Source organism: Homarus americanus, unplaced genomic scaffold (assembly GCF_018991925.1).
Source record: "Homarus americanus isolate GMGI-L3 unplaced genomic scaffold, GMGI_Hamer_2.0 scaffold58074, whole genome shotgun sequence".
In the NCBI taxonomy this organism is placed as follows: Eukaryota; Metazoa; Arthropoda; class Malacostraca; order Decapoda; family Nephropidae; genus Homarus; species Homarus americanus.
Window position 1 is genome coordinate 2266766 of NW_024729094.1, and position 25208 is coordinate 2291973.

Here is a 25208-nt window from a genome sequence, read left to right on the forward strand (position 1 = left end):
TACCAGAGTGTTTAAAGGTAGATCATTACTTGCATAAACAGAGAGGTTACTTCTTATTTGGATAAAAGAAAAACAATGAAAGGAGATTCAATTTCTACTTAATTTATTTGTGAAAGAGCCAGGGAAATATACGAACATTTGAAGGAAGATCAACCTAGTTCTTCTGAAACTGACTTTGAAGAGTTTAGGGCCAGCAAGGACTGGTTCGATAAATTTAAGAAAAGAAGTGACATTTTTAGTGTTGTTAGGCATGGTGAAGCTGCCAGTGCAGATAAAGAAGGAGCAGCAAAATTTGTAGTGGAGTTCAAGGAACTGATGGATGAAGAGAATTATCTTCCACAGAAAGTTTTTAATGTGGATGAAACTGGTCTGTTCTGGAAGAAAATGCCCAAAAGGACATTCATCACTAGAGATGAAGCTGCTTTATCTGGGCATAAACCCATGAAGGACCGTCTCACTTTATTGCTTAGTGCCAATGTTTCAGGGGATTTCCGACTGAAGTCTATGCTTGTCTACCACTCTGAGAACCCCAGGGTGTTCAAGCAACAAAAGGTGGTAAGAGGTCGTAAGTCGGGGAGTAGCTGTATATACAGCTACTCCCCGGGGAGACTTACGACATACTCGGCCTACGACCACCCGGACATACGACCGCCTCAGTCTTACCAAAATTTTGTCAAATTACATATTTTCGAGTCCCAACGTTACTTATAGCGCTGTGTACTGACAAAATTTTCCTTTGTAATCACTTTAAAATGGCTGGCAAGCTTAAAAGTGAGAGTTTTGTGGTGCTGAGAAGAAAAAAGAGACGCCCATTTTAGATTTTCTATGTATTATTTAAGCATTTTCGACTTACGAACAATTCGACTTATGACCTGGATTTGGGTCCCTAACATCATCGTAAGTCGAGGTGTGTGTGTTTGTGTTAAATACTGGTGATATCACCCACTATCATGTTTGGACCAACATGACTACAGACATAGTTTCCCCTTTGTGCTCAGCAGACTAGAATAGACTATAAGTAGGGAGTAACATATGACCTAAGAGGAAATGACCGCTATCCTATCCTACTTTCCTCCACAGAAGTTCTCCCAACACAAGTTCCTCGTTGGTGGCTAGACAAGGTGGACTGGGACTTGTTCAAGGAAGTAACAAAGGTAGACAGGTGCATTGAAGAATTTCCCTCTGTAAATGAAGCGGTTGAATACATTGCCACTCCCCTCCAATAGGCTGGTCACTGTTCCATTCCTCGGACCTCTGATCATGTAGCTCGCCGACCTGTTTGTTGGCGGACGGAGGAGTGCAGGCAAGCATTTGTTGAGCGGCACAGAGCTTATGGTCGCTACTGGTGTCATAGGACGGAACTTTATCATGTGGAACACAAACGGACCAGAGCCCAAGTTTGTCGAGTTTTAAAGAATGCCCGTCGCCAGTCTTTTTCTTATGTCTCCTCTTTAAATGAAAAAAAACTCCCTCAAGATTTTGCTGAGTTTTTTGCTGCATCATTTGCAGGGGTGTCTTCTATGGCAGCTCAATCCTCAAAGATTATGCGGGTGTGTGGAGTAGAGGAGTCACGGGCCCTGGTTTTTGGAGTGGGACGTGGTGAGACATACAACATCATACTCTCAATGAAAGAAATAAGAACTGCTCTCTCACTCACGGGAGATACATCACCAGGGCCTGATGATGCTCTGCCACCTTGAAGTTAAGGCTCAGACCTTTCTATTGGAGCTATATAACAGGATCTGGAGAGAAGGTACCTTTCCATCCTCATGGCAGGAGGCTACAGTCCTGCCATTCGAGAAGACAGGAAAAGAGGGTCTTCACCCTCTAGAATATCTGCAAGCTGTTTGAAAAGGTGGTCAACTCTCAATTAGTATACTATTTGGAAAAGAATACCGCTATTCACCATAGGGGGATACCTCCTCCTGATGAATTGTTCCAATGATCCCTATAGGAAGCCCAGGACTGCCACCTGGTCTGTAAGCATTTCTGAATAACGACACACGACAGTGCTCCCAACTGGTCGGGTGGTGTAGCCATATAAGTTAGAATGAACATGGTGGTTAATAAAAATCATGCTGGATAAATGTTACTTGTAACTAATTTAATGATCTGCAAGCATATTTTCATGACATTTATAAGTGAGACTCCGTTATCATTAGTAGTGTAAGGTGACGGTAAAACTATATGACAGTGATCAGTCATAATTGTCTATTGTGATATCATCTTCAATGTTACTTGGGGATGTCTCCACTTCCTCTTCCATGAAGTCCCTGGAATGGTGAAGAAGAAAAAAGACAAATAATTACACCGATAATTAATCTTCAGCAGTAGAAGCCTTACTATGAAGCAGTGCTTACTGATCAATGCTTGAATTAATTTAACTCCTCAGAAAATGGCTTATGATACATGCCATTTACTTCCTCATCAACTTTCCCCTACCTGAGGACTTGACGGATGGAGCTGCAGCAACGGAGGGAGACATGGGGGAAATTAAAAAAAAATCAAAAGACGGTTTCTTCTGGAAAACAATCTCACAACAAAAGCAGCAACAAGTTACAGTAAAATATAACCCATTTACTTTGGTGTTTTGTGCAGACAAGTGTTAGTACAATTAATATGAGACATTGTGAGAAGCAAGGGTAAGCTGACCAAATGTTGGAAAATCTGCTTTCTATGGTTCCTGGTAACTCAAACCGTACTCTTCATGTGTGACCCAGGAACACAGGATTCTTACCCTTTTTCCCCCATCAAATTAAGTTGAAAGACATTAAGGATCTGATGACGTACATACCACACAAATACAAGCAGTTCTACGTGGACCTGGTGACTGAACAGGGGGCACAGGATGCTGCAAGTCATCGTCAATGAAGCTTAACCGGACAATGATGTGCTGGATTACAAATCTTCCCCCCACTCTTCAGGCAAGCAGAAGGTCATGACTGGTTATGATGAGTGTGACTGTTTTCATTACTGTATTACCTATTCTGACTGTTTTTTATGTCATCTTTATTAAAGTTCAGCAAACTGTAGATCCATCTCATAAGATATTTTATTATTTTGTATTAATACTGTACGGGTAGTTTTTTACAATTTACAATTGGGCACACTATGGATGTTATACATTTTTCACAGACATATGTATGATGTGTTACCCCAAACCTACAAAATAAGACAAAAATGACACAATCTGATAAAATTTTGCATGGGTTATAGACCAAAATAGGAAGAAAAAAGTCAATTAAATTTTTCTCAAAACATTGCTTTCGTCAGCTCGTCCTTGATACTCACAACCCCTCATATATTATGTCAACGTTTTCTTTTTCACTTTTACTGGGCCTCTCCTGCACTGCTGGAAATGAGAGCAACAAAGACGTTTCTTCATTCATTACCAATAAATATATAGTATGTATATAAATGCAATTGTCAGTTACCAATCTTTAACTTTACTGTTTTAATAACAAGACCTCATGTGATTATATAAACATAATAAGTGAAATATAAAAATCCTGAAGTGCAAACACTGATGACAGTTACATGTTACCATAAATGAAAAACCATATTCTACTGTAACTGATTACTAAAAAAGTTATAAAGCTTAAAACATTCCTTCACCCTCACTTGGGCTGGTCTAAATACAACAGGTGTATAATACACCTCATACAGGTCAATTAAGACAAATTCACAAAGGGAAGGATGTGTGTGTGTGGGCACACACACATACATACATACACACACACCACTTACCCTACAGGTATTGGGGAAAATTGGCACATAGTATCTCTCACTACCTTCCAACTTATTTAACCTTGTGATCCTCATCACTTCCGTCAAGAGAGGAAATACAAAACTTTGTTGATGGCTGATAAGTTGTAATTGCTGGAAATGTCAATAGTGGTGCCTTACTACATGTGATTTGTGATGAGTTCAAGAAAAGCAAAAATATATTTCATGACATCAAGAATAGTAAGGATAAGTTGCTTGGTTATAAACTGAAGTTGAGGATACAGATAAACCAAGGGAAGAAAGTGTTGTGTCACCACTACTTTGCTCTATCAATGTAAAAAGTTGGCTTCAATTGTCGTACTTTCAACTATTATTTTCTCATTCTAAGACCCCTCTATTATTATAGTGAGAAAGTAATAAAAACTTTTATTATATCAAATAAATCCCTAATGCCAGTTAAAGAAAAATATTTTATATACAGTATACAGTACACTGAAGCTTCACCTAACCCACCATATTGGCTGACCTGAATCATTGTTGTAAACACTTCAGACTATACAGAAATAACTGCTAAAAATGCAACTACAGCAAATCATGCATTGCCTTCATCAGCAGCAATATACACATCTGATCATAATTGGGAACTTGCTTTAATTAAGCAATGGTAGAGCCCCTATTCTAATTATGAAAGTTTTACTGTACAGTACTGTACCTGCATATTCAAACCAGTCTATGAGAGAATTTAAGTGTTAGCTTATAATTCAAAACTTTTTCTTCTCACAGTTGGTCTAACCACAAAAGATGCTTTATGATGCAAAAAGAAATTGGAATAGAAAAGGTAAAACCAATTTATAGAGGAAATGCTGTACTCAAAAGGAGAGAAAAATGTGTATCCACAGAGTGTCTGAAGAATTAAGTCCTGATTTTATAAAATACCATACAGAAATTTCAGTTGGGTAAGAGTGATTAGGAGAACCTACAAATGAAAATAAAAGTAAAATACAGTGGTCCCTCGATTAACAAACACAACTGGTTCCACAGACTCGGTTGTTAACAAAAAATTTTGTTAACTGAATCTATTATTTCAATGGGATATTGGGTAATTGGTTTATAATTGGTTTCAACTCACAGAAAAAGTATACATACAAAGTACTGTATAAGAACATAAGAATGGAGGAAACTGCAGTGGGCCTATTGGCCCATACTGGGCAGTCCCTTAGTGACCTCACTGAGTGAGGACATGTCTCCTGGCACTCAGTAGCAGCCAAGGTCATCACGTCAACCTGTAGTTACTTAAGGCAGTTAGTACTTTTACGGGTAGACAGTGCGTAAGTGCGTATTCTCAAGGTGTCAGTGACTGTAAGTGCCAGACTTGTGAATATGTCTGTTCCAGTGGCACGATATCGTCCTACCGACCTGTTTCGGCTGAAGTCTGGTGCTGGCTATCCTCCACCCCATACCATCACTCTACTAAAGGCACTGAGAATCTTCCACAACCGCGGCTGCAGACGGGGTCTCCACATTCCCAGACAAATCCTTATCATCACACTGAGCAAGCATAGGAAAGTCAAGCCAGTACTTGAAAGACAGTGCACTCGCTATGAAGTGCCGCGACTATGGTACAGCCTACCATCCCTACTGCTGTCCAATGTCACATCTTTATGCAACAAGGTGGAGGAGGTCAGTGTCACAGTGAAGTCAGTTGGTGCAGGTATTGTGGCGATTACTGAGGCGTGGCAAATTGTTCCTGAGATCTGTGCCATAGAAAACTATGAGTTATTTCACCACCTTAGAAAGGACAGGAGAGGTGGGGGTGTAGTTCTGTACTGTCGCAGTGGCCTCAAACCATCACCCCTAGGTGTTAATGTACCTGAAGATGTAGAAGCCTTGTGGGTTCAGGTCACTCCCACCTCCCACCCCTGCCAGCTTGCCTCCCTCATTGTCTGTGTTTGCTATCACCCCCCCGCGCACCAACCGCCAATGTACTGATTACTCATATTATAGACACTGCTGACTCCCTGAGATCCAGATTTCCATGTGCTAAACTAGTGATATGCGGTGACTTCAATGAGTTAGACATCAGTGACATCACCCAACACCTCCACCTTACACAAATAGTTGACTTTCCCACACATGGCAATGCCACCCTTGACCTCATCATGACTGATCTCGGTAACCACTACCTTCCCCCCCAGCCGCTGCCTCCCATGGGACGCAGCCCCCACCTGTCCCTACTGTGGTCACCTACCCCCACCTTCTCACCACCGCCAGTTGCCACCAGGACTTACCGACCCACCCCCGACTCTGCTATGCGGCGTTTTGGACAATGGATAACCCGGTATCCCTGGACTGAAGTGATCACGGTAGACGATGTGCAGAACAAGTGGGATAATTACCTGGACACTATCACCAAAGCCTACCACCACTTCTTTCCAGCCAAAACACTGAGGATCCACCCCGATGATGTCCCGTGGATTATGCCCCGCATAAAAAGACTTATTGAGCAGCGCAACAAGGCATACTACACCAACAACCGCCTGTACAAAAGTCTACGTAACCAGGTCATCAGGGAAATCAAGTCAGCCAAGAAGACTTATTATCCCAGGAAAGTGCACAGCCTCAAGGAAGTCGGCATCGGTCAGTGGTACTCCAAGGTAAAAGATCTCTGTGGTCTCAACCGTCAGTCTCCCACACTTCCTTTCATCTCACATTTACCTAGTGAGGAGGCAGCTGAGATAATTAATAACCATTTTGCTACCATATGTCATACCTTACCCAGTCTTGACCTCACTCTCCTCCCAGCTTACTTACCTTCCCCCTCCCCCCCTCCCAGTGTTCAACCATATGAAATTGCCAACAAACTCCTGAAATTTAAATCCAAACGCTCCACGACCCCAATTGACCTCCCAATCAAAATATACAAGGAGTTTGCAGTCGAACTTGCCACCCCCCTCTGTTCTATTATTAATGCATCCCTCAGACAAAGCAAATGCCCTAATGAATGGAAAACCGCATTTGTCACCCCCATCCCCAAGGTCACCACCCCACAGTCCCCTAACGACCTCAGGCCAGTTGCCATTACCCCCATACCCAGTCTACTTTGTGAGGACTTTGTTTTTGAGTGGGCATTTGCCAGTATCTATCAGTCAAGTGATCCACAGCAATTTGGCAATATGAGGACCTCCTCTACATCACACTGCTTGGTGAGCTTTCTGGATTTTCTGCACAAAAACTTGCAGAAACGTAAGACATCACTGGCCGTTGCCCTTGTGGACTTCAGGAAGGCCTTTGACCTTGTTGATCACTGCACTGTTATCAACAAGGCCATTGCACTAGGGCTGCCCACCAACCTGGTCTCATGGCTCACTGATTTCTTGAGTGGACGTCGCCAGGCAGTGAGGTATCAGAGCTTGGTCTCCACATTCCAACACCTCACCTGCGGTGGAAGTACATAAATGACTGCACTGGATGACTGCACTGTGGGGGTTTCAGTGGACAACACCGCACCAGACTACTCATCGCTACAGGCAAGTGGGTGCACCATCCACCACTCCAGTGCAAGCCCCAGCAGTCACAGTGGGTGCCCATCCTATCCAGCTGGTGCTGCCAAACTCCTGGGTGTAACTATAGACAACAAACTTGACTGGAAGGCCCATGTAAATAACACAGTCAAGGCAGCCTCGTACCGTCTCTACATGCTACGAAGACTTAGGTCACTTGGGACACCCACGCCAGAGCTGAGGACCATCTACAACGCCTTTATTCTCCCCAAACTAACGTATGCGTCACCAGCCTGGTCGTCTTCTCTCAACTCCACCCAACAATGTCAGCTGGAGAAGGTACAGAAAAGGGCCTGCAGAATCATGCTCGGCGCAGAATACTCCGGCTACACCAACGCTCTCTCCACCCTGGAAATGCCATCCCTCGGTGACCTCCACCACCAAGCACTGGAAAGGTTTGGCAGTGGACTACTGCACCACCCTCGTCATCGCCACCTCCTGCCACTGGCAGCCCCCCACCCACCTCGCGCAGTCCGCCACTACAACAAAATTCAGCCCATAAGAGCCCGCACCGATAGATATAAGAATAGCACCATCCCATCTATTGTTAAAATAATAAACAACTCCTGATTTATGTACTGTACAGCCCTGTCAATGTATTCAACGCATATCATTATGTCTAAATCACATGTAAGTTTGTATATTTTCAGCCACCGGCTGCAACTCTATTAATAAATCGTTTATTAATATTATCATTATTACATTTACACCCAACCCCTATTGCTCATATATACATCCAACCTATGTTTGAAGCTATCCAGTGTATTCGAGTTAATGATGATATTTGGTAACTTGTTCCACTCGTCCACTTCTCTATTTCCAAACCAATGTTTATCTATTTCGCACCTAAATCTGAATTTGTCTAATTTAAAACCAATGTTATGAGTTCGCTCCTGGTTGGATAGTTTGAGTACCTTTGTAATGTCCCTTGTTCAACCCCGATTTCCATTTATACACCTCTATCATATCGCCCTTCACTCTACGTACAGTATACTGTATTTTAACTTACTTTGAGGTGTGTATGTCGTATTCCCGGCCGCTTTGTTTACATATCAAACAGCTGATTGTAGAGGCAGTCGATGATGACATGCCATATTCTTTACAGAGTGCATTGGTTCTAATGCCTTCTTCGTGTTTCATAATAATTTCGGCACTGTATATTATCAATATGTTAACTAAATTTCAGAATGACCAATAATTTTAATGTAAAAATACAAAAATATTCAAGAGACCAACAAACTCGATGTTTACTCCACTGTAAACAAAGTTAAACTGAGAAGCATTGGTGGGCGATTTGATCAGCTGATGGGCGAACAAAAACTGTTCCCTGTACTGTATATATTTTCAATATGCTAACTAAATTTCAGAATGACCAATAATTTTAATATAAAAATGCAAAAATATTCAAGAGTACAGCTTTCTTGATATTTACTCCACTGGAAATGAATGTAAACATAGAACAGATTACTGTATTGGCGGACTAGCCGATCAGCTGAACAGCTGATACGCACAACAAAGCGTGTTTCTCGTAAAGCTGTCGTTAATCGAAGTTTCGTTTGTTAATGGAACTGAAAATCCTTATGGGAGCTAATTCGTTAATGGAAATTTCGTTAATTGAACCGTTCATTAATCAAGGGGCCACTGTACTGTATATGAATTCATGTCCTGATATATTTTATTAAGTTTTGCAATGCTAATTATAAGCCACCTATGCTTTTCTGATGGCACTCTCTGGAGTTTTTTTATTTTAGAAAGATTAAATTCGCTAAATGCATTCAATTCAAATCCCTAAAGAAAAGGGTTTGTCAGCCCAAAGATTACAAAGGCCTTACCATTTCAGCCTAAATATAGGTACAGTACTCATGAACATGTTGATTAAGGATCTGTGGTTAAAAATTTACCCACATCAAAAGTTCATAAGCAATACACAAACAAATCCATTTTATTAGTCAAAACACATGACAAACATGATTAAAGGTCTATGATTATAGATCCACCAAACAGCATTTCCCATCAACCAAAGAAAGCCAGCAAGATGCATGAGTTTTACACTACAGAAGGTCCAGGGAAGGGATGTCTGGGGTATGGGTGAGATGTAGAGTGAAGAAGTTCTACAGCACCTGGTGGTTCTTGAGGGAATGCATATTGGTGGAACAATAGTACACAGCTCTGCTAGACATCATACAGCTAAAATATCAAAAGTAGTGAGAAAACAAGAGATAAGATGGCGTGGTTAAGTATCCTAATTGCTTTTTGTTGAGACTGAATCACATTGACCAAGATTATTATACTATTATATCCAACAGCACAAATGGTAGTCAACTGTTCATCCTTTTACTGTGGGTTATTTTAAATTAGGATTACCTTAAGCCTTTTATTATTATTTATTCCTGAAATTTATTAATGTCACTGAAGTGCCCTGTAGCAACCAAAAAAAAATCCAATGAGGCAAAGTTAACTCAACAGCTATCCAATGTTAAGTGACCAAAAACTTCATTCAATGCATTAGAAAGAATGTGGTAGACCAAGACTCTCCTAACACCATCACACTACACTCCTACTTCCCAGTGGACACACCAGTCAGGAAAAGAAGCTCCTACTCCTCCTATTCTACAAGAGAGATATTAAGTGGAGATGATGGACAACCACTAGGAACTGAGCTTCAAACCAATAACATAGTCCTGTACCTTCATGGTAGTGAAGTTGCATCACTAACAAAATATAAATAATTCCCATATTCAGTGTAATATCCTTAAAAATTTTAATATAATTACAAGATTAATTATAAAAGCATTAGCAAAGGACAGTGATACAATCATTATTAATTACAATTCCATGTTGCATTTTTTCAAAATTGACAGGATTATGTAAAGCTTTGAGAACAAGTAACATTTATGGACACCTGAGTAGTGAGAGATGCATGGGCCTGGTTCTACTCAGCACCAAGTACTGTACAGTATTTTGTGCATAACATACAGTACCACCTATTTGTAAAATCCCTTTAATTTAAGTTTTTGTGTTAAACTACTATATACGGGCATTCAGAAGGCATCTGTTGTAACTAGACCAGCCACCCAGAAGATAAGAGTTCTGAAAGGGAAAAGCAAAAAGCACAAAACTCCAAAGGCATCAAAATCCAGAAAAAAAACTAATAATTAGCCAACCGTTTAGGGATGTTCTTTGTAGAGGCAGTCAAAGATGTTTTTGTATCAGCCAATCACCAGTTGGTTGAGACTTTGTCTTGGCACAGCTGTGAGTGCGAAATGAATCTGAATTAAACAAATTCACTTCATGGCAAAGAATGAAATGTATACAGAAAACAAAAAGTTCACATAACATCCAACATCAAGTACCTCCTCTAGCAGTCTGTGCCATCATAAAGAAAGATAATACAGTAGCAGATGGGATGAAGACTAAAGCTAAGATGGAATGACAGAGTGAAACAGTGTGTCAGGAAGTGTTGGTAACTAGTTACATGGGCAGAGATGTGTGATCACTGTGGTGTAAAGAAGAAAGTGACAGAGACAGGGATATATACAGTAATCTGATGAGAAACAAAAGAAAAATTGTTGAAGAGAAATTTAGATAACAAGAAAGTGAATGACTATGTGGAAGAAATATGAGTATAATTATTTTCATAGAAGAAAGTGAAGAAGATCTGAGGAAAGAAAAACATGAAAAAGTGCTTCAACAGAGGAACTAAATACAATCAGAGGCGTGTTGAAGAAACAAAAGAACAAAGGGGGTTAATAGTGTGTGGAGGTGTCCCAACCTGCTGTATAGTGGGATTTTGCAAATTAGAAGAAAGGAAAAAAAAATCTGGATTTAAATGCAACTCAACTAAACAAAATTAAATTTGATAAAGAAAAAAAAATAAATAGCAGCGCTGGCTTCTCTACTAGTACAGTTCCTGTAAGACCTATCTGATCAACTTTACTTACCCCTCCATAATATTGTCAGAAAATAGTTGATTGGGTAATGTAAGTGACACTGTTGTGGTGGTGAAGTCATTCATGGGTTGTCTGGCAGCGAGTCGGCGTTCAACTTCTTCACGGCTCAGCTGCCCATCGCTCGTATGTGCACCGGGCACCCCACCTCCAACGATGTGCCGTCGGACCGACAACTGAAAATAATGCAGGATCATTGTGATTTAGCTGATGCCGATATAAATTAAAGATAAAAAAAAAAGTTGTCCTGTATAACAATATATAATCCGTACCAGTTCTCTGTTATTCATTGTTGATAAGAACAAAAACTTCTTCAACACCTGGGCACGATGGATGTGAGAATTAGCAGAAAGGGGCTTGTCATATCGGAATGGTTTCATATTCTTCGTTCATTTTTCAGATTGTATAGTGCTTATAGCGTTCAAGAAGTTTTTGGTGAGAGTGTACCTGGACATGTGCCAGTGTTAGTCAAGTCTGGTCTTAAAGAAGCTCCCTTGGCAAGTTATTCACAAGTCTTATTCTACCTTACAATAATACAATTATCTCTGTGAACTTGTCAGACCCAAGTATTATCAACTTTCACTTACTGCTGCTGCTGACCCTGGAGGCAGATGTGCACTAGTTAATTTCCGCATTGGTGCTGTATTGCTGGGGCTGTTAGTGTTATTATTGGCGGGGATACCACTGGCACTGGTGGTTGCTTGGATACTGCTATTACCACTATTACTCCCTACAATGGCTGTGCCCAATGGAATCTGCCAAATGAAAAAAATTATGACACCAGGATAATAATTCAATAGATTGGACACCACTACGGTATTATTTACTTAAAACAGCAGTGCCTTAATGTCTGCCTGAGAGAAAAGAATGTCAACCAATCAGAAGTTTAGTTACTGAATATGAACTATTACTGTACCATTTATTTATTAAGGTGTCACTGTCTTTTAATTAACTTACCTAACTTAAAGTCATCTATCCAACATTACTTTTCAATAAGCACATAACACTTAGTGACGTCTGTAAAAAAAACAAAATGTTTTTTAATCTTAAACCTCCAACTAAAATACAGGGAGTCCTTGCTATATGTTGGACAAACACTCCTCAACACATTAAAGTACTGTACTGTACAATACAGTACAACAAAACTTAAAGCATTTAACAACTACCACTTGCTGGGCATTTCAACTCATATCCACATGGTTCTTACAAAGTTCTAATGATGAAATAACATTAAAAGGTCACTCAAAATAAACCAATGCTATGTGGAGCACCAGGGGCAACTGTGATGCAGAGTGAACACTACTAACTTGTATAATGTTTCTCTCTTTATGCTTTCATTAATGCTATTTGTTTTCTTTTGTTAGTGATGTTTATATGTCAACAATCTCAAGTTATACGGTTACATTTTTAATGTTACTGTTAGAGTTTCTTATTTTTAGTATTTTCAACATCCCGGGATTCCGGGACAAAACCAATGCTTGTCCCGGGATCCCAGGATTTCCAGGTTTATGTAAATAAGGGTTCTTATTTAAACTATACAGGTAAACCTCAATTTACGGTGGAGTCATGTTCCTAAAAACTCCATTGCAAATCAAAATATCGTATATCGAGTAATTATAACATGAGGTTCAATGGGATATGTTCCCAGCCAGTATAACACACACATATATAAAAAGAAATTCTACACTTATAAAATACTAAATAGAAACAATTAAACAACACTCGCCACATCATTGAGAACAAGCCTGGTTGCTTCACAATGCAAAGTTTCACTTCCATAGAGTTTTCCTGGGCGCCTTGGTCTTCCCAGACACAGGAGCCTCAGCAACACGCTTGCTAGACATAGTCACAAAAACAGAGCAAAAGCACTTCACAATCACACAAAAGTACATTCTGAACGTAATTGATGTCGACTCATTGTAAGAAAAAAAATCTATGAAAATGTAACAACTATGATAGTGGCCAACACTATTAACATCATGTTCACAAAAACAGAACCAGAGCACTTTACAGTCACAAAAATATAGCAAAAATCACTTCACAGTTCACAGTCACCAAAACAGAGTACAATCTGAACATTAGTGATGTTCTCTCACCGCCACGGAAAAAACCCACATGATAAGTAACAACAACGATACCGACCATTTAATGAGAATTTTTTTATCATAAATAGGGATGTGGTCTTAAAACATCACCAGCATTAAAGTTTTTTGGTGTTAAACCTATGGAATTTACATATCAGTAACATGGTAGATCCCATGTAGATCAATATATTGTATATTGCTGTAACTATTCACTCTAATATCAAGTACTACTGTATTTGTTTTATCACTCTTCATAAATCAGGCATATAGTGAACAACAGGAGTAGGAATATTGTGAAACTCAGTATAAATGAAACTCCATTACACTGTACTATAAAAAATTACATGATGGTGAAATGTACATTTTGAGGTTTCAGTCTCAGTTATGATGTTCTAAAACACTTCCATTTAATGTATATTTCAGTGTTATTGTAATCATCAGTCAGTGGCTTGTTTACTTACACCTTGTTTCTACCCAGCATGATACAGTGGGGTATGCTATAACGAACGGATCCTACTACGAATATTCCTATAACGAACGGTTTTACCTATAAAATTGAGAATGCTATAACGAACGCAACTCCTACAACGAACGCGGATGAATACGGGACTATTTCGCCTGGCGCATGAATATTGTTGTACCGCGACCCACAACAAGCGTCAGGCGCCATCTTTGTCTCATTGTGTAGCCAGTGCACCACTGTTATTGTTGAAATTTCGTCTTTTGATGTGGAATTCACGTTATTTGTATAACTATTTTGTTATACATGTATACAATTGTAACAATGAATTGTCCAGCAGTGAGAAAGCTAATAACCCTTGAAACTAATTAAGAAATTATAAAGAAACGTGAGAATGGAAGAAGTATTGAAACTTAGTGATGTATGGGATGGCTAAATCGACTATATGTACGTTTTGAAGAATAAAGAGGAGTTAAAAACTGTGCAAGTGGCTAGGGAATCTTTAGACTGCAAAGCAGGTGTAATGTGATTGAAGAGATAGAAAATTTACTCTTAGTGTGGATAAAGGAGAAAAGAAATGGCAGGTGGTAACATGAAGCTATAATTTGTGAGAAGGTAAACAATTGTTTGAGGACCTTAAAGCCAAGACTCCCAGAGTGATAGTGCTGTGCCAGTGTTTAGGGGTACCTGCATGCTGAATAACACTAAGGTAAGATAAAAGTACCTTATTTTTTACATTTTCCACAGAATTTTTTCAGTGTTAAGTGGTTGTATTTGGGGGCCTGGAACGGATTAATCCTATAACAGATGCTATAACGAACGAGGTTCTGGAACCAATTACGTTCGTTATAGCATACCCCACTGTACATACATACATTTATGTACCCCTATCTCTAGCTGTTGCTGATATGGCGAATTGGTACAATTTATGATGATGGACTGGGGATCATATCTAATATTTTGTCTAGGTATCATGTCTAATATTTTGTCTAGAGTTTCAAATTGTAGTGATGGAAAATCTAGCTTTACTTTTTGGGTGACTACATTTAAAAAATATTTACGTTTGTACAGTAATTATAAATAGATTTTTTTATGTAGCAGCCAAGGCATAGCAAGGTGCAAACACTGAACAGAAATAAAATGAATTATCGAACAAAAACATTCGGAAATTGTCTAATATTGTACTGTCAAAATATTCTTAACTTGGACAAATTGTATTTTTTGGCAATTCAAGTAACCCAGAGCCCCTTTTTAGTCAAATTAACGTGGGTATAGTGTACAATACTACAGTAATAACTCCGTTAGCCAGAATCCCACAAACTTGGAACTCTCTGATGACGGAATTGACATTTTCTCGGAAAATCTTTCCCAAAGCCAGTTTTCCGGAAAATTCCGAGAATATTTTCCCAATACCCAGAAAATTTCGAAAATATTTTCCTGATACCTGGAAAATTCGGGGAATGGGGGAGTTTTTTCCGGGTTTGAGAGATGAAAATCAGGTGCATTTTCCTGAATTTAGAGAAAAAATTTCCAGAACCCGGAAAATTCCAGGGATGGGGGATATTTTTCCGAGTTCTAGAGATAATGTAATGGGCAATTTCTGGAACTTCCTGGCACATTTTTCCGTTACCCGGAAAATTCCGGGGACGAGGCATTTTTTCCGGCTTTGAGAAAGACGTCCTGTTACCCAGAAACCCCTCATTCCTGGAAGTGCTTTGCATCAATTATTCCAGCTTTTGGAAATATAACACTATCTTTGTCTGAACCAACTCAGGTTGTACAGTTGAACCTCGATTTACGCGGTTCTCGTTTACGCGTTTGGTCATTTACGCTGTATCTTGCCAGAACCGGGATGTCCGATTTTACGCGGTGAATTTACTCATTTACGCGGGTGAAGTATAATTTGTTTATTTAATGAAGATATATATGTTTTTAGCTCATAAAATATAGAATTTACATTGCTGGAATCCGTACAAGATGGTGATCATTTTAAATATAAACATCTTAACATTTGCATTAGACATACAAATTTTAGATGTAATTTAAGGAGATCATGAAAATAAGCAAATATTTTATCTTTTGTGCAAAATATATGAAGTTTACATTCAAAATATTCCCTGACCTGCAAGGAATCCAGAAATGTCAATTATATTACCCTAACTTTAGTCTGAGGTATTATTTATTACTAAAAATGTAAATATACTGTTTTCTCCCAAACATTTCTCTGGTAGGGAGGGAAGGTGGGGGGTGGGGGGTAGGGAGGGAAGGAGGGATCCAGCAAGTGTGGGAAGAGGGGGGAGGGGGGGGAGTGGAGGGGGGGTGTGGAGGTGGGGTATTTTGATCGACAGATAGTGTCTGGGTGAATAATAATTTGTTTATTTACTGAAGATATTTGTTTTAGCTCATAAAATTCATACAAATTACCCAGCCAGAATATAATTTACATTGCTGGAATTCTTTTAAGATTTTGATTATTTTAAATATAAACATCATGGAATTTGCATTAGACATACAAATTTTAGATCTAATTTAAGAATTTTGATTACAAAGCGAAAATTTTATCTTTTGTGCAAAATATATGAAGTTTACATTCAAAATATTCCCTGACCTGCAAGGAATCCAGAAATGTCAATTATATTATCCTAACTTTAGTCTGAGGTATTATTTATTACTAAAAATGTAAATATACTGTTTTCTCCCAAACATTTCTCTGGCAGGGAGGGAAGGTGGGGGGTGGGGGGTAGGGACGGAGGGAGGGAGGGGACCCAGCGAGCGTGGGAAGAGGGGGGGGGGAGGTGAGGTATTTTGATTGGCAGATAGTGTCTGGGTGAATAATAATTTGTTTATATACTGAAGATATTTGTTTTAGCTCATAAAATTCATACAAATTACCCGGCCAGAATATACTTTACATTGATGGAATTCTTACAATTTGATGATCATTTTGAATATAAACATCATAGATTTTGCATTAGACATACAAATTTTAGATCTAATGCAAGTACAGTTGTACCCCACTTAACGCGGTCAATTGAACCCAGAGGGTCCCGCGTTAAGTGAACAACAGAACATATGGGATTAATTCCAATAGAAACCGGCCCGACCCCCAAACTCCACTTTTTGAAGGCACATACTGTACCTATGTTGTAGTAAAAATAACATCTTAATTTTATGATGGTACATGCACACAATTAATACTTAAGAGAAATAGAGAAATACAGTCGCCAAGTTAATGTCCATTCAAATAATGGACTCAACTCCCTCCCCCTCTCACACTACACAGCCGGCTAACAGATGGTCGGTCGGTCCCTCCCTCCCCCCCCCACACCCCCCACCAACCGTCCCAAGGAGATGTGTGGGATAACCTCAAACTAAAGTTAGGAAAATATAATTGACATTACTGGATTCCTTGTAAGACCAGGAACATTTTGAATATAAATGTCATATATTTTGCACAAAAGATAACATAGTTACCTAAAGAAAAATTTTTATCTAAAAATTGTAAGTTTAAAGCAAAATATATGATGTTTATATTCAAAATGATCACCAAATTATAAGAATTCCAGCAATGTAAATTATATTCTGACCGGGTAATTTGTATGAATTTTATGAGCTAAAACAAATATCTTCAGTTAATAAAAAAAAAATAATCTTCACGACACTATCTGTCAATCAAAGTACCCCACCTTGCCTCCCCCCCTCTTCCAACCGCGCGGTCAGTCCCAACCCTCCCCCCCACCCCCCACCAATCCTCCCTTCCAGAGTTTTTAACATTTAGTATTAAATAATACCTCAGATTAAAGTTAGGGTAATATAATTGACATTGCTGGATTCCTTGTAAGACCAGGAATATTTTGAATATAAATGTCATATATTTTGCACAAAAGATACCATAGTTACCTAGAGAAAAATTTTATCTAAAAATTGTAAGTTTAAAGCAAAATCTATGATGTTTATATTCAAAATGATCACCAAATTATAAGAATTCCAGCAATGTAAATTATATTCTGACCGGGTAATTTGTATGAATTTTATGAGCTAAAACAAATATCTTCAGTTAATAAAAAAAATAATAATTCTTCACACGGTAACAGATGGTCGGTTGGTCCCTCCCTCCCCCCCACCCCCCACCAACCGTCCCAAGGAGATGTGTGGGATAACCACTAAATTTTAATAAATAATACCTCAAACTAAAGTTAGGATAATATAATTGACATTGCTGGATTCCTTGTAAGACCAGGAATATTTTGAATATAAATGTCATATATTTTGCACAAAAGATACCATAGTTACCTAGAGAAAATTTTTTATCTAAAAATTGTAAGTTTAAAGCAAAATATATGATGTTTATATTCAAAATGATCACCAAATTATAAGAATTCCAGCAATGTAAATTATATTCTGGCCTGGTAATTTGTATGAATTTTATGAGCTAAAACAGGCAGTCATGCAGGGTGGCGGGTGAGGCAAATCTAAAAATAGCGTCTCGGACACTCACCGCGTATATGTGGAAAAAATCCGCGTTAAGTGAAAGTTCAGCTTTGGCAAGGCACCGCGTATATGCGAAAACGCGTTAAGTGAAACCGCGTTAGGCGGGGTAAAACTGTATTTTGTTTACTCGGAGCAAATATGTTATCTTTTGTGCAAAATATATGACGTGTATATTCAAAATATTCCTGGTCTTGCAAGGAATCCAGCAATGTCAATTATATTATCCTAACTTTAGTCTGAGGTATTATTTATTACTGTACCTTAAAATCTAGTGTTTTCACCCAAACATTTCTCAGAGAGGGAGGAGCCAGCGAGCGTGGAAGAGGGGGGGGGAGTTGAGTCCATTATTTGAATGGACATTAACCTGGCGACTGTATTTCTCTTAAATATTAATTGTGTGTGCATACCATCATAAAATTAAGATGTTATTTTTACTACAACATAGGTATTATGTCGGTATTGTGTCGGAAAAAGTGGAGTTTGGGAGTCGGCCCAGACTCTACTTCGATTAATCCCATATGTTCTGTTATTCCATTTACGCGTTTCTCGTTTTATGCGCTACTCTGCGAGTTTAATTGACTGCGTAAATCGGGGTATTACTGTACAATATTAGGCTACTTCACTGCATTGAAATATCTTTGTGCAATTGATGTTACTGTATTGTTAATATAAATATGCCTCCATATAATGTCAATCTAAATACAGTGGCCCCTCGGTTAACGAATTACCTTCCATAAGAATCTTCATTTCGGTTAACGAACAAAAATTCTTACGAAATCATGTCAACATGTTTTCGCTTGCTCACCAGCTGGAATATTAGTCTGCAAATACAGTAATCGGTTCTAGGGCTTAAATTCGTTCCCATTTGAGTAAATATCAAGAAGGTTGTACTATTCAATAATTTTCCAAGTTTTATATTAAAATTTGTAGTCATTTTAACACTTATTTAACATAATTGGAGTACAGAAAACGAGTTTTTGGTGCGCCAATCACCCACAAAGGCGTCAGTTTGTATCTCTGGTCAGCGGAGGTAACATCTTGCTTGTGGTTCTCTTGAACATAAACTATTTTTACGTTTTTACAGTACAATTATTGGTCATTCTGAAATTTCTTTAACATATTGACAATATATAGTGCAGTGCAGTGTTGATTTAAAGAAAATAATCTTGAATTACACCACATGAACTTAAAATTTTATGGGTGAAATGACAGCATGAAGCATGGGGTGATTTCTCTTCCACCCCCACTTCCTTCTCTTCTCCCTTCTCCACCACCCCACTTCTAATTCCCATCATCATCAACATCATCAATCAGGAGCCTTCAACATACACACCTCAAAGTAAGTGTACTTTACTGCATTTTTTTTACTTTATGTAATTTTCGGTGAGTTGGAACCAATTACCCAAAATTCCATTGAAACAATGGTTTCGGTTAACGAAAAACCTTCTGGAACGAATTGTGTTTGTTAACCAAGGGACCACTGTATTATACATCCTTTCATAATAAAATGATGGTTAATACAAGCCAAATACCCTGTACAGTACAGTTTTAGATTTCAAAACATGCTCCACATACTTCCAACTGCAGCTACCCCACTCTGTATTTCCCACCATAAATTAGTCTGTATAACAGAAGAAAAAGGTGTGAAGTGGCAACACTGCATTAAAATGTGGATTACATGACTCCCGAACGAACGCGATGTGAATGTGTACGGTAATTTTTTTATTATGTGCAGTAAACTTTAACGGGTGTGAGGGAAAATATTTGACGAGAAATATTATATTTCTATTATTACTTTATTTATTTTTATTACTTTCAATGCTTTGCAAAAACTGGTTAATCCTGAGATTTGTTGGAATTTTACACAAGAAATAATCCTCCGGGATCCTGGTTGAGAAACCCTACTTTAGTGGTGAATCTCATGATCTGAACAGTCTTCACAGGCAGTTAAAGAGGTTTACTGTACATTTTAGGCCTGGCACATCAAATTCCGGTAAAACTCCCTATCCAGCAACCCCCAGGTCCCAAACATGCCAGATAAATGGCTCCATAACTGTATAGTAATAGTACATACAGTAAGCCCTCGCTTAACGTCGGGGTTCCGTTCCTAAAAATGCGACGTTATACAAAACAACGTTAAGCGGATCAATTCTCCCCATAAGAAATAGATAAAATACGGGAGTTATGTTCCTCATCCTCCCTTTGCCCCATGAAAAACATTACATATACAGAAAATCATTGCCATTTCTATAGAAAATAGTACCCTGTATATACAGTGGTCCCTCCATTAACGAGCAGTTCAATTTACGAGATTTCGATTAACGAATTAGCTCCCATAAGGATTTTTAGTTCTATTAACGAGTACAACTTCTATTAGCGACAGCCTTACGAGAAACAAGCTTTGTTGTGCGCATCAGCTGATCGGCTAGTCCGCCAATACAGTAATCGGTTCTATGTTTCCATTTGTTTCAAGTGGAGTAAATATCGGCGACCTGTGGTGTAATGGTCTGCATCCTCGCCTAGCAAGCAAGCAAACCCGAGTTCGATCCTCGGGCATGGTGAAACTATGGGCATGTTTCTTTACGCCATTTGACTCTGTCTACCCACAAGTAATTGGGAACCTGGATGTTAATTGATTTGCGGATCGTATTCCGGGGTAATGGTTAGCTAGTGCATTTGGCGAGTTGTTCGGTCTTCTCGAACTATTCCTTGACACTGGGTCATGCAGCTCGTTAACTTGGGGTGTGGTCGCTGTGTTGGCGACAGCTTCTACACCTTAACAAATTCACGCCTAGGAGGCCATTGGGCCGGCCATCCTCGATTTCGAGGGGCTTCCATTATACAAATATCAAGAAAGTTGTGCTCTTGAATATTTTTTGCATTTTTACATTAAATTATTGGTCATTCTCAAATTTAGTTAACATATTGATAATATACAGTGCACAAATTATTAAGAGGGACCACTGTAGATATATAACTATTAAGTTTGCATTGGTACTCACCGATGGGCGGAGGTGGCGGAGCGAGTGTGTGGTGGGTAGTGAAGCGGAGGAGGCGGATGGTGGGAGCGGAGGAGGAGGAGGACGGGAGGGGAGGAGCAGGATGGGAGCGGAGGTGGGCGGGAGAGGAAGAGAGTGGTGAGTCACTGAGACTCTGCGGCTGCCTCCTCCTCCTCCGCTGTTTGCTCCTCCTCCGTTGAAGTTTGCTCCTCCTTGGCTGCCAGCTATTGTGAAAAAGTTGCTTCTGGCGTCCTGCAACGAACAAATGAATCCAGTGTTGACTGCTTGGTGCTACTCTTCTTCTTCTCCTTATACATCTCAGTGTAACAACCAAGACTGTCCTCAAAGCTGCGTTGAACCTTTGAGCTACGTTCTCTGTTTGGGTCGTCATCTATAAGGATTTGCATTGCTTGCTGGAACAAGTTGAACGTTCGTTGAGGTTCTTCTTCGACGTCGTCATCTTCAACAGGACTGTGTTCTGTTAGTTGTTGCAGATTTTTGTTGGTGAGCTCTTCTGTATGGGACACCAGGACTTCCTCAATATCCTCTGATTCCAGCTCATCAAGTCCTGCCTGTCCAGCCAAGCTGAGGATATCCCTATTCACAGCTGGGACTAAGTCCGTGAATCCCGTAAAACTGTTGACTAACTCGCGCCACAATCTACCCCACACACCATTCAGGCAACTTTCTGAAACCTCTTCCCACGCCTTGCCAATGTTGTCAATTGCATGAAGAATGTTGAAGCCACGCCAATATTCTCGAATCGTGGGTTTGTTTTCTCCGTCTGTAGCCTTGAGCAGCTGGGCCATGGTACGGCGTAAATAATACGCCTTGAGCAGCTGGGCCATGGTGCGGCGTAAATAATATATCTTGAATGCGGCGATGACGCCTTGGTCCATAGGTTGCATCAGTGCTTTCGTGTTGGGAGGCAGAAATACAAATTTTACACTATCATGCAAGTCGTTGAGATTGGGAGGATGAGCTGGAGCATTGTCAAGGATCAGAAGAATTTTGAAGTCAAGGTTCTCCTATGCACAGTATTCCTTCATTGCAGGGACGGAGTACACGTTTAACCACTGGCTAAATATGGCACCGGTTATCCATGCCTTCTTGTTTGCCTTGTAAATGACAGGAAGGTGATCCTTAGAGTAACCTTTCAGAGCCCATGGGTTAGCAGGGCGAGAAATCAACATCGGCTTCAGCTTGAAGTCACCGGCAGCATTCGCGCCAAGCAGTCATTTGCCGCTTTAAAATCTGGCGCTCTTTTCTCCTTGGAGACATACAGGTAGGTCCTCTCAGGCATCCTCTTCCAAAAGAGACCAGTCTCATCCACATTGTAGACTTGCTTCGATGAGTATCCTCCTTCCTGGATAATCTGTTTGAATTCTGGCGGGAATGTCTTGGCAGCAAGCTTATCTGAACTGGCAGCTTCACCAGTCATCTTAATATTGTGGAAGTTATACCTGCGCTTAAATAGTTGAAACCATCCTCGGCTGGCAGTAAAGGTCTCTTCCTTCGATCCTTCACCCTCTTCTTCCTTTACGTCGTCAAACAAGGATCTGGCCTTATGCTGGATAACCATAAGGCTCACTGGCACATTGCGTTGATTCTAGTCCTCCATCCATATAGCCAGCATCTTTTCCACTTTTTCTATGACAGTGCTTCTAGTATGAGTTGTTTTAGTTGCACCGAGAGTAGTACCACTTCCAGCACTAACCTTAATCTTGTCACTGTTGTGGGGGTTAGATCAAGCACAGCGGCTATGTCCAAAGCACATTCCCCTTTTTCAAAACAGCTTAATTCATGTACAGATACTCCTCGACTTACGTCCACCCAGACATACAACCGCCTCAGTCGTACCAAAATTTTGTCAAATTACGTATTTTCGAGTCCCGACGTTAGTGATTGCGCTGTGTACTGACAAAATTTTCGTTTGTAATTCACTTTAAAAGGGCTGGCAAGCTTAAAAGTGCGAGTTTTGTGGTGCTGAAAAGAAAAAGAGACACCCATTTTAGATTTTCTATGTATTATTTAAGCATTTTCGACTTACGACCAATTCGACTTACTACCTGGATTTGGGTCCCTAACCCTGTTGTAAGTCGGGGAGCAGCTACAGGTAGTCCCCGACTTACGACCGACTCGACTTACGTCTACCCGCACTTACGACCACCTCAGTTGTACCAAAATGTGGTCAAATTATGTATTTTTTAATCCCAAAGTCAGTACACAGACAAAATTTTCATCTGTAATTCAATTTAAAATGGCTGGCAAGCTTAAAAGTGAGTGTTTTGTGGTGCTAAGAAGAAACAGAGACCCAAATTTTATATTTTCTATATGTTATTTAAGCATTTCCGACTTACAACCTGGATGTCAGTCCCTAACCTCGTCATAAGTTGGGGAGTACCTGTGTGTGTGTATATATATATATATATATATATATATATATATATATATATATATATATATATATATATATATATATATATATATATATATATATATATATATATATATATATATACAGTGGTACCCCACTTAACGCGGTCAATTGAACCCAGAGGGTCCCGCGTTAAGTGAAAACCGCGTTAAGTGAATAACAGAACATATGGGATTAATTCCAATAGAACCCAGCCCGACCCCCAAACTCCACTTTTTGACGACAAATAACTATGTTGTAGTAAAAATAACATCTTAATTTTATGATGGTACATGCACACAATTAATACTTAAGAGAAATACAGTCGCCAAGTTAATGTCCATTCAAATAATGGACTCAACTCCCTCCCCCTCTCACACTACAGTACACAGCCAGCTAACAGATGGTCGGTCGGTCCCTCCCTCCCCCCCCCCACCCCCCACCAACCGTCCCAAGGAGATGTGTGGGATAACCTCAAACTAAAGTTAGGAAAATATAATTGACATTGCTGGATTCCTTGTAAGACCAGGAATATTTTGAATATAAATGTCATATATTTTTCACAAAAGATAACATACTTACTCAGATTAAACATTTTATCTAAAAATTGTATGTTTAATGCAAAAAATATGTTGTTTATATTCAAAATGATCACCAAATTATAAGAATTCCAGCAATGTAAATTATATTCTGGCCGGATAATTTGTATGAATTTTATGAGCTAAAACAAATATCTACAGTTAATAAAAAAAAAAATATATTCTTCAACACTATCTGTCAATCAAAGTACCCCACCTTGCCTCCCCCCCTCTTCCAACCGCGCGGTCAGTCCCAACCCTCCCCCCACCCCCCACCAATCCTCCATTCAAGAGTTTTTAACATTTAGTAATAAATAATACCTCAGATTAAAGTTAGGATAATATAATTGACATTGCTGGATTCCTTGTAAGACCAGGAATATTTTGAATATAAATGTCATATATTTTGGACAAAAGATAACATACTTACTCAGATTAAACATTTTATCTAAAAATTGTATGTTTAATGCAAAAAATATGTTGTTTATATTCAAAATGATCACCAAATTATAAGAATTCCAGCAATGTAAATTATATTCTGACCGGGTAATTTGTATGAATTTTATGAGCTAAAACAAATATCTTCAGTTAAAAAAAAATAATTCTTCACCGGGTAACAGATGGTCGGTCGGTTGGTCCCTCCCTCCCCCCCACCCCCCACCAACCGTCCCAAGGAGATGTGTGGGATAACCACTAAATTTTAATAAATAATACCTCAAACTAAAGTTAGGATAATATAATTGACATTGCTGGATTCCTTGTAAGACCAGGAATATTTTGAATATAAATGTCATATATTTTGGACAAAAGATAACATACTTACTCAGATTAAACATTTTATCTAAAAATTGTATGTTTAATGCAAAAAATATGTTGTCTATATTCAAAATGATCACCAAATTATAAGAATTCCAGCAATGTAAACTATATTCTGGCTGGGTAATTTG

General features: G+C 39.2%; 1 protein-coding gene across 4 annotated transcripts in view; it reads right to left on the reverse strand.

Moving 5' to 3' along the window:
- Positions 1–2079: 2079 nt before the first annotated feature.
- Positions 2080–25208, reverse strand: part of LOC121866309 — a 96519-nt gene continuing 73390 nt past the window's right edge. For 2 of the 4 annotated variants that reach the window (XM_042365924.1, XM_042365923.1), the window contains exons 5-7: positions 11821–11988; positions 11228–11409; positions 2080–2273 (exon numbers count right to left, since the gene is read on the reverse strand). In XM_042365924.1, the coding sequence (XP_042221858.1) occupies positions 2198–2273; positions 11228–11409; positions 11821–11988 (426 nt within the window). In that variant the 3' untranslated portion in view covers positions 2080–2197. Of the gene's footprint in view, positions 2274–2442; positions 2464–10450; positions 10537–11227; positions 11410–11820; positions 11989–25208 lie in introns of all 4 variants that reach the window. The other 2 variants (XM_042365926.1, XM_042365925.1) reach the window with 2 other exon arrangements.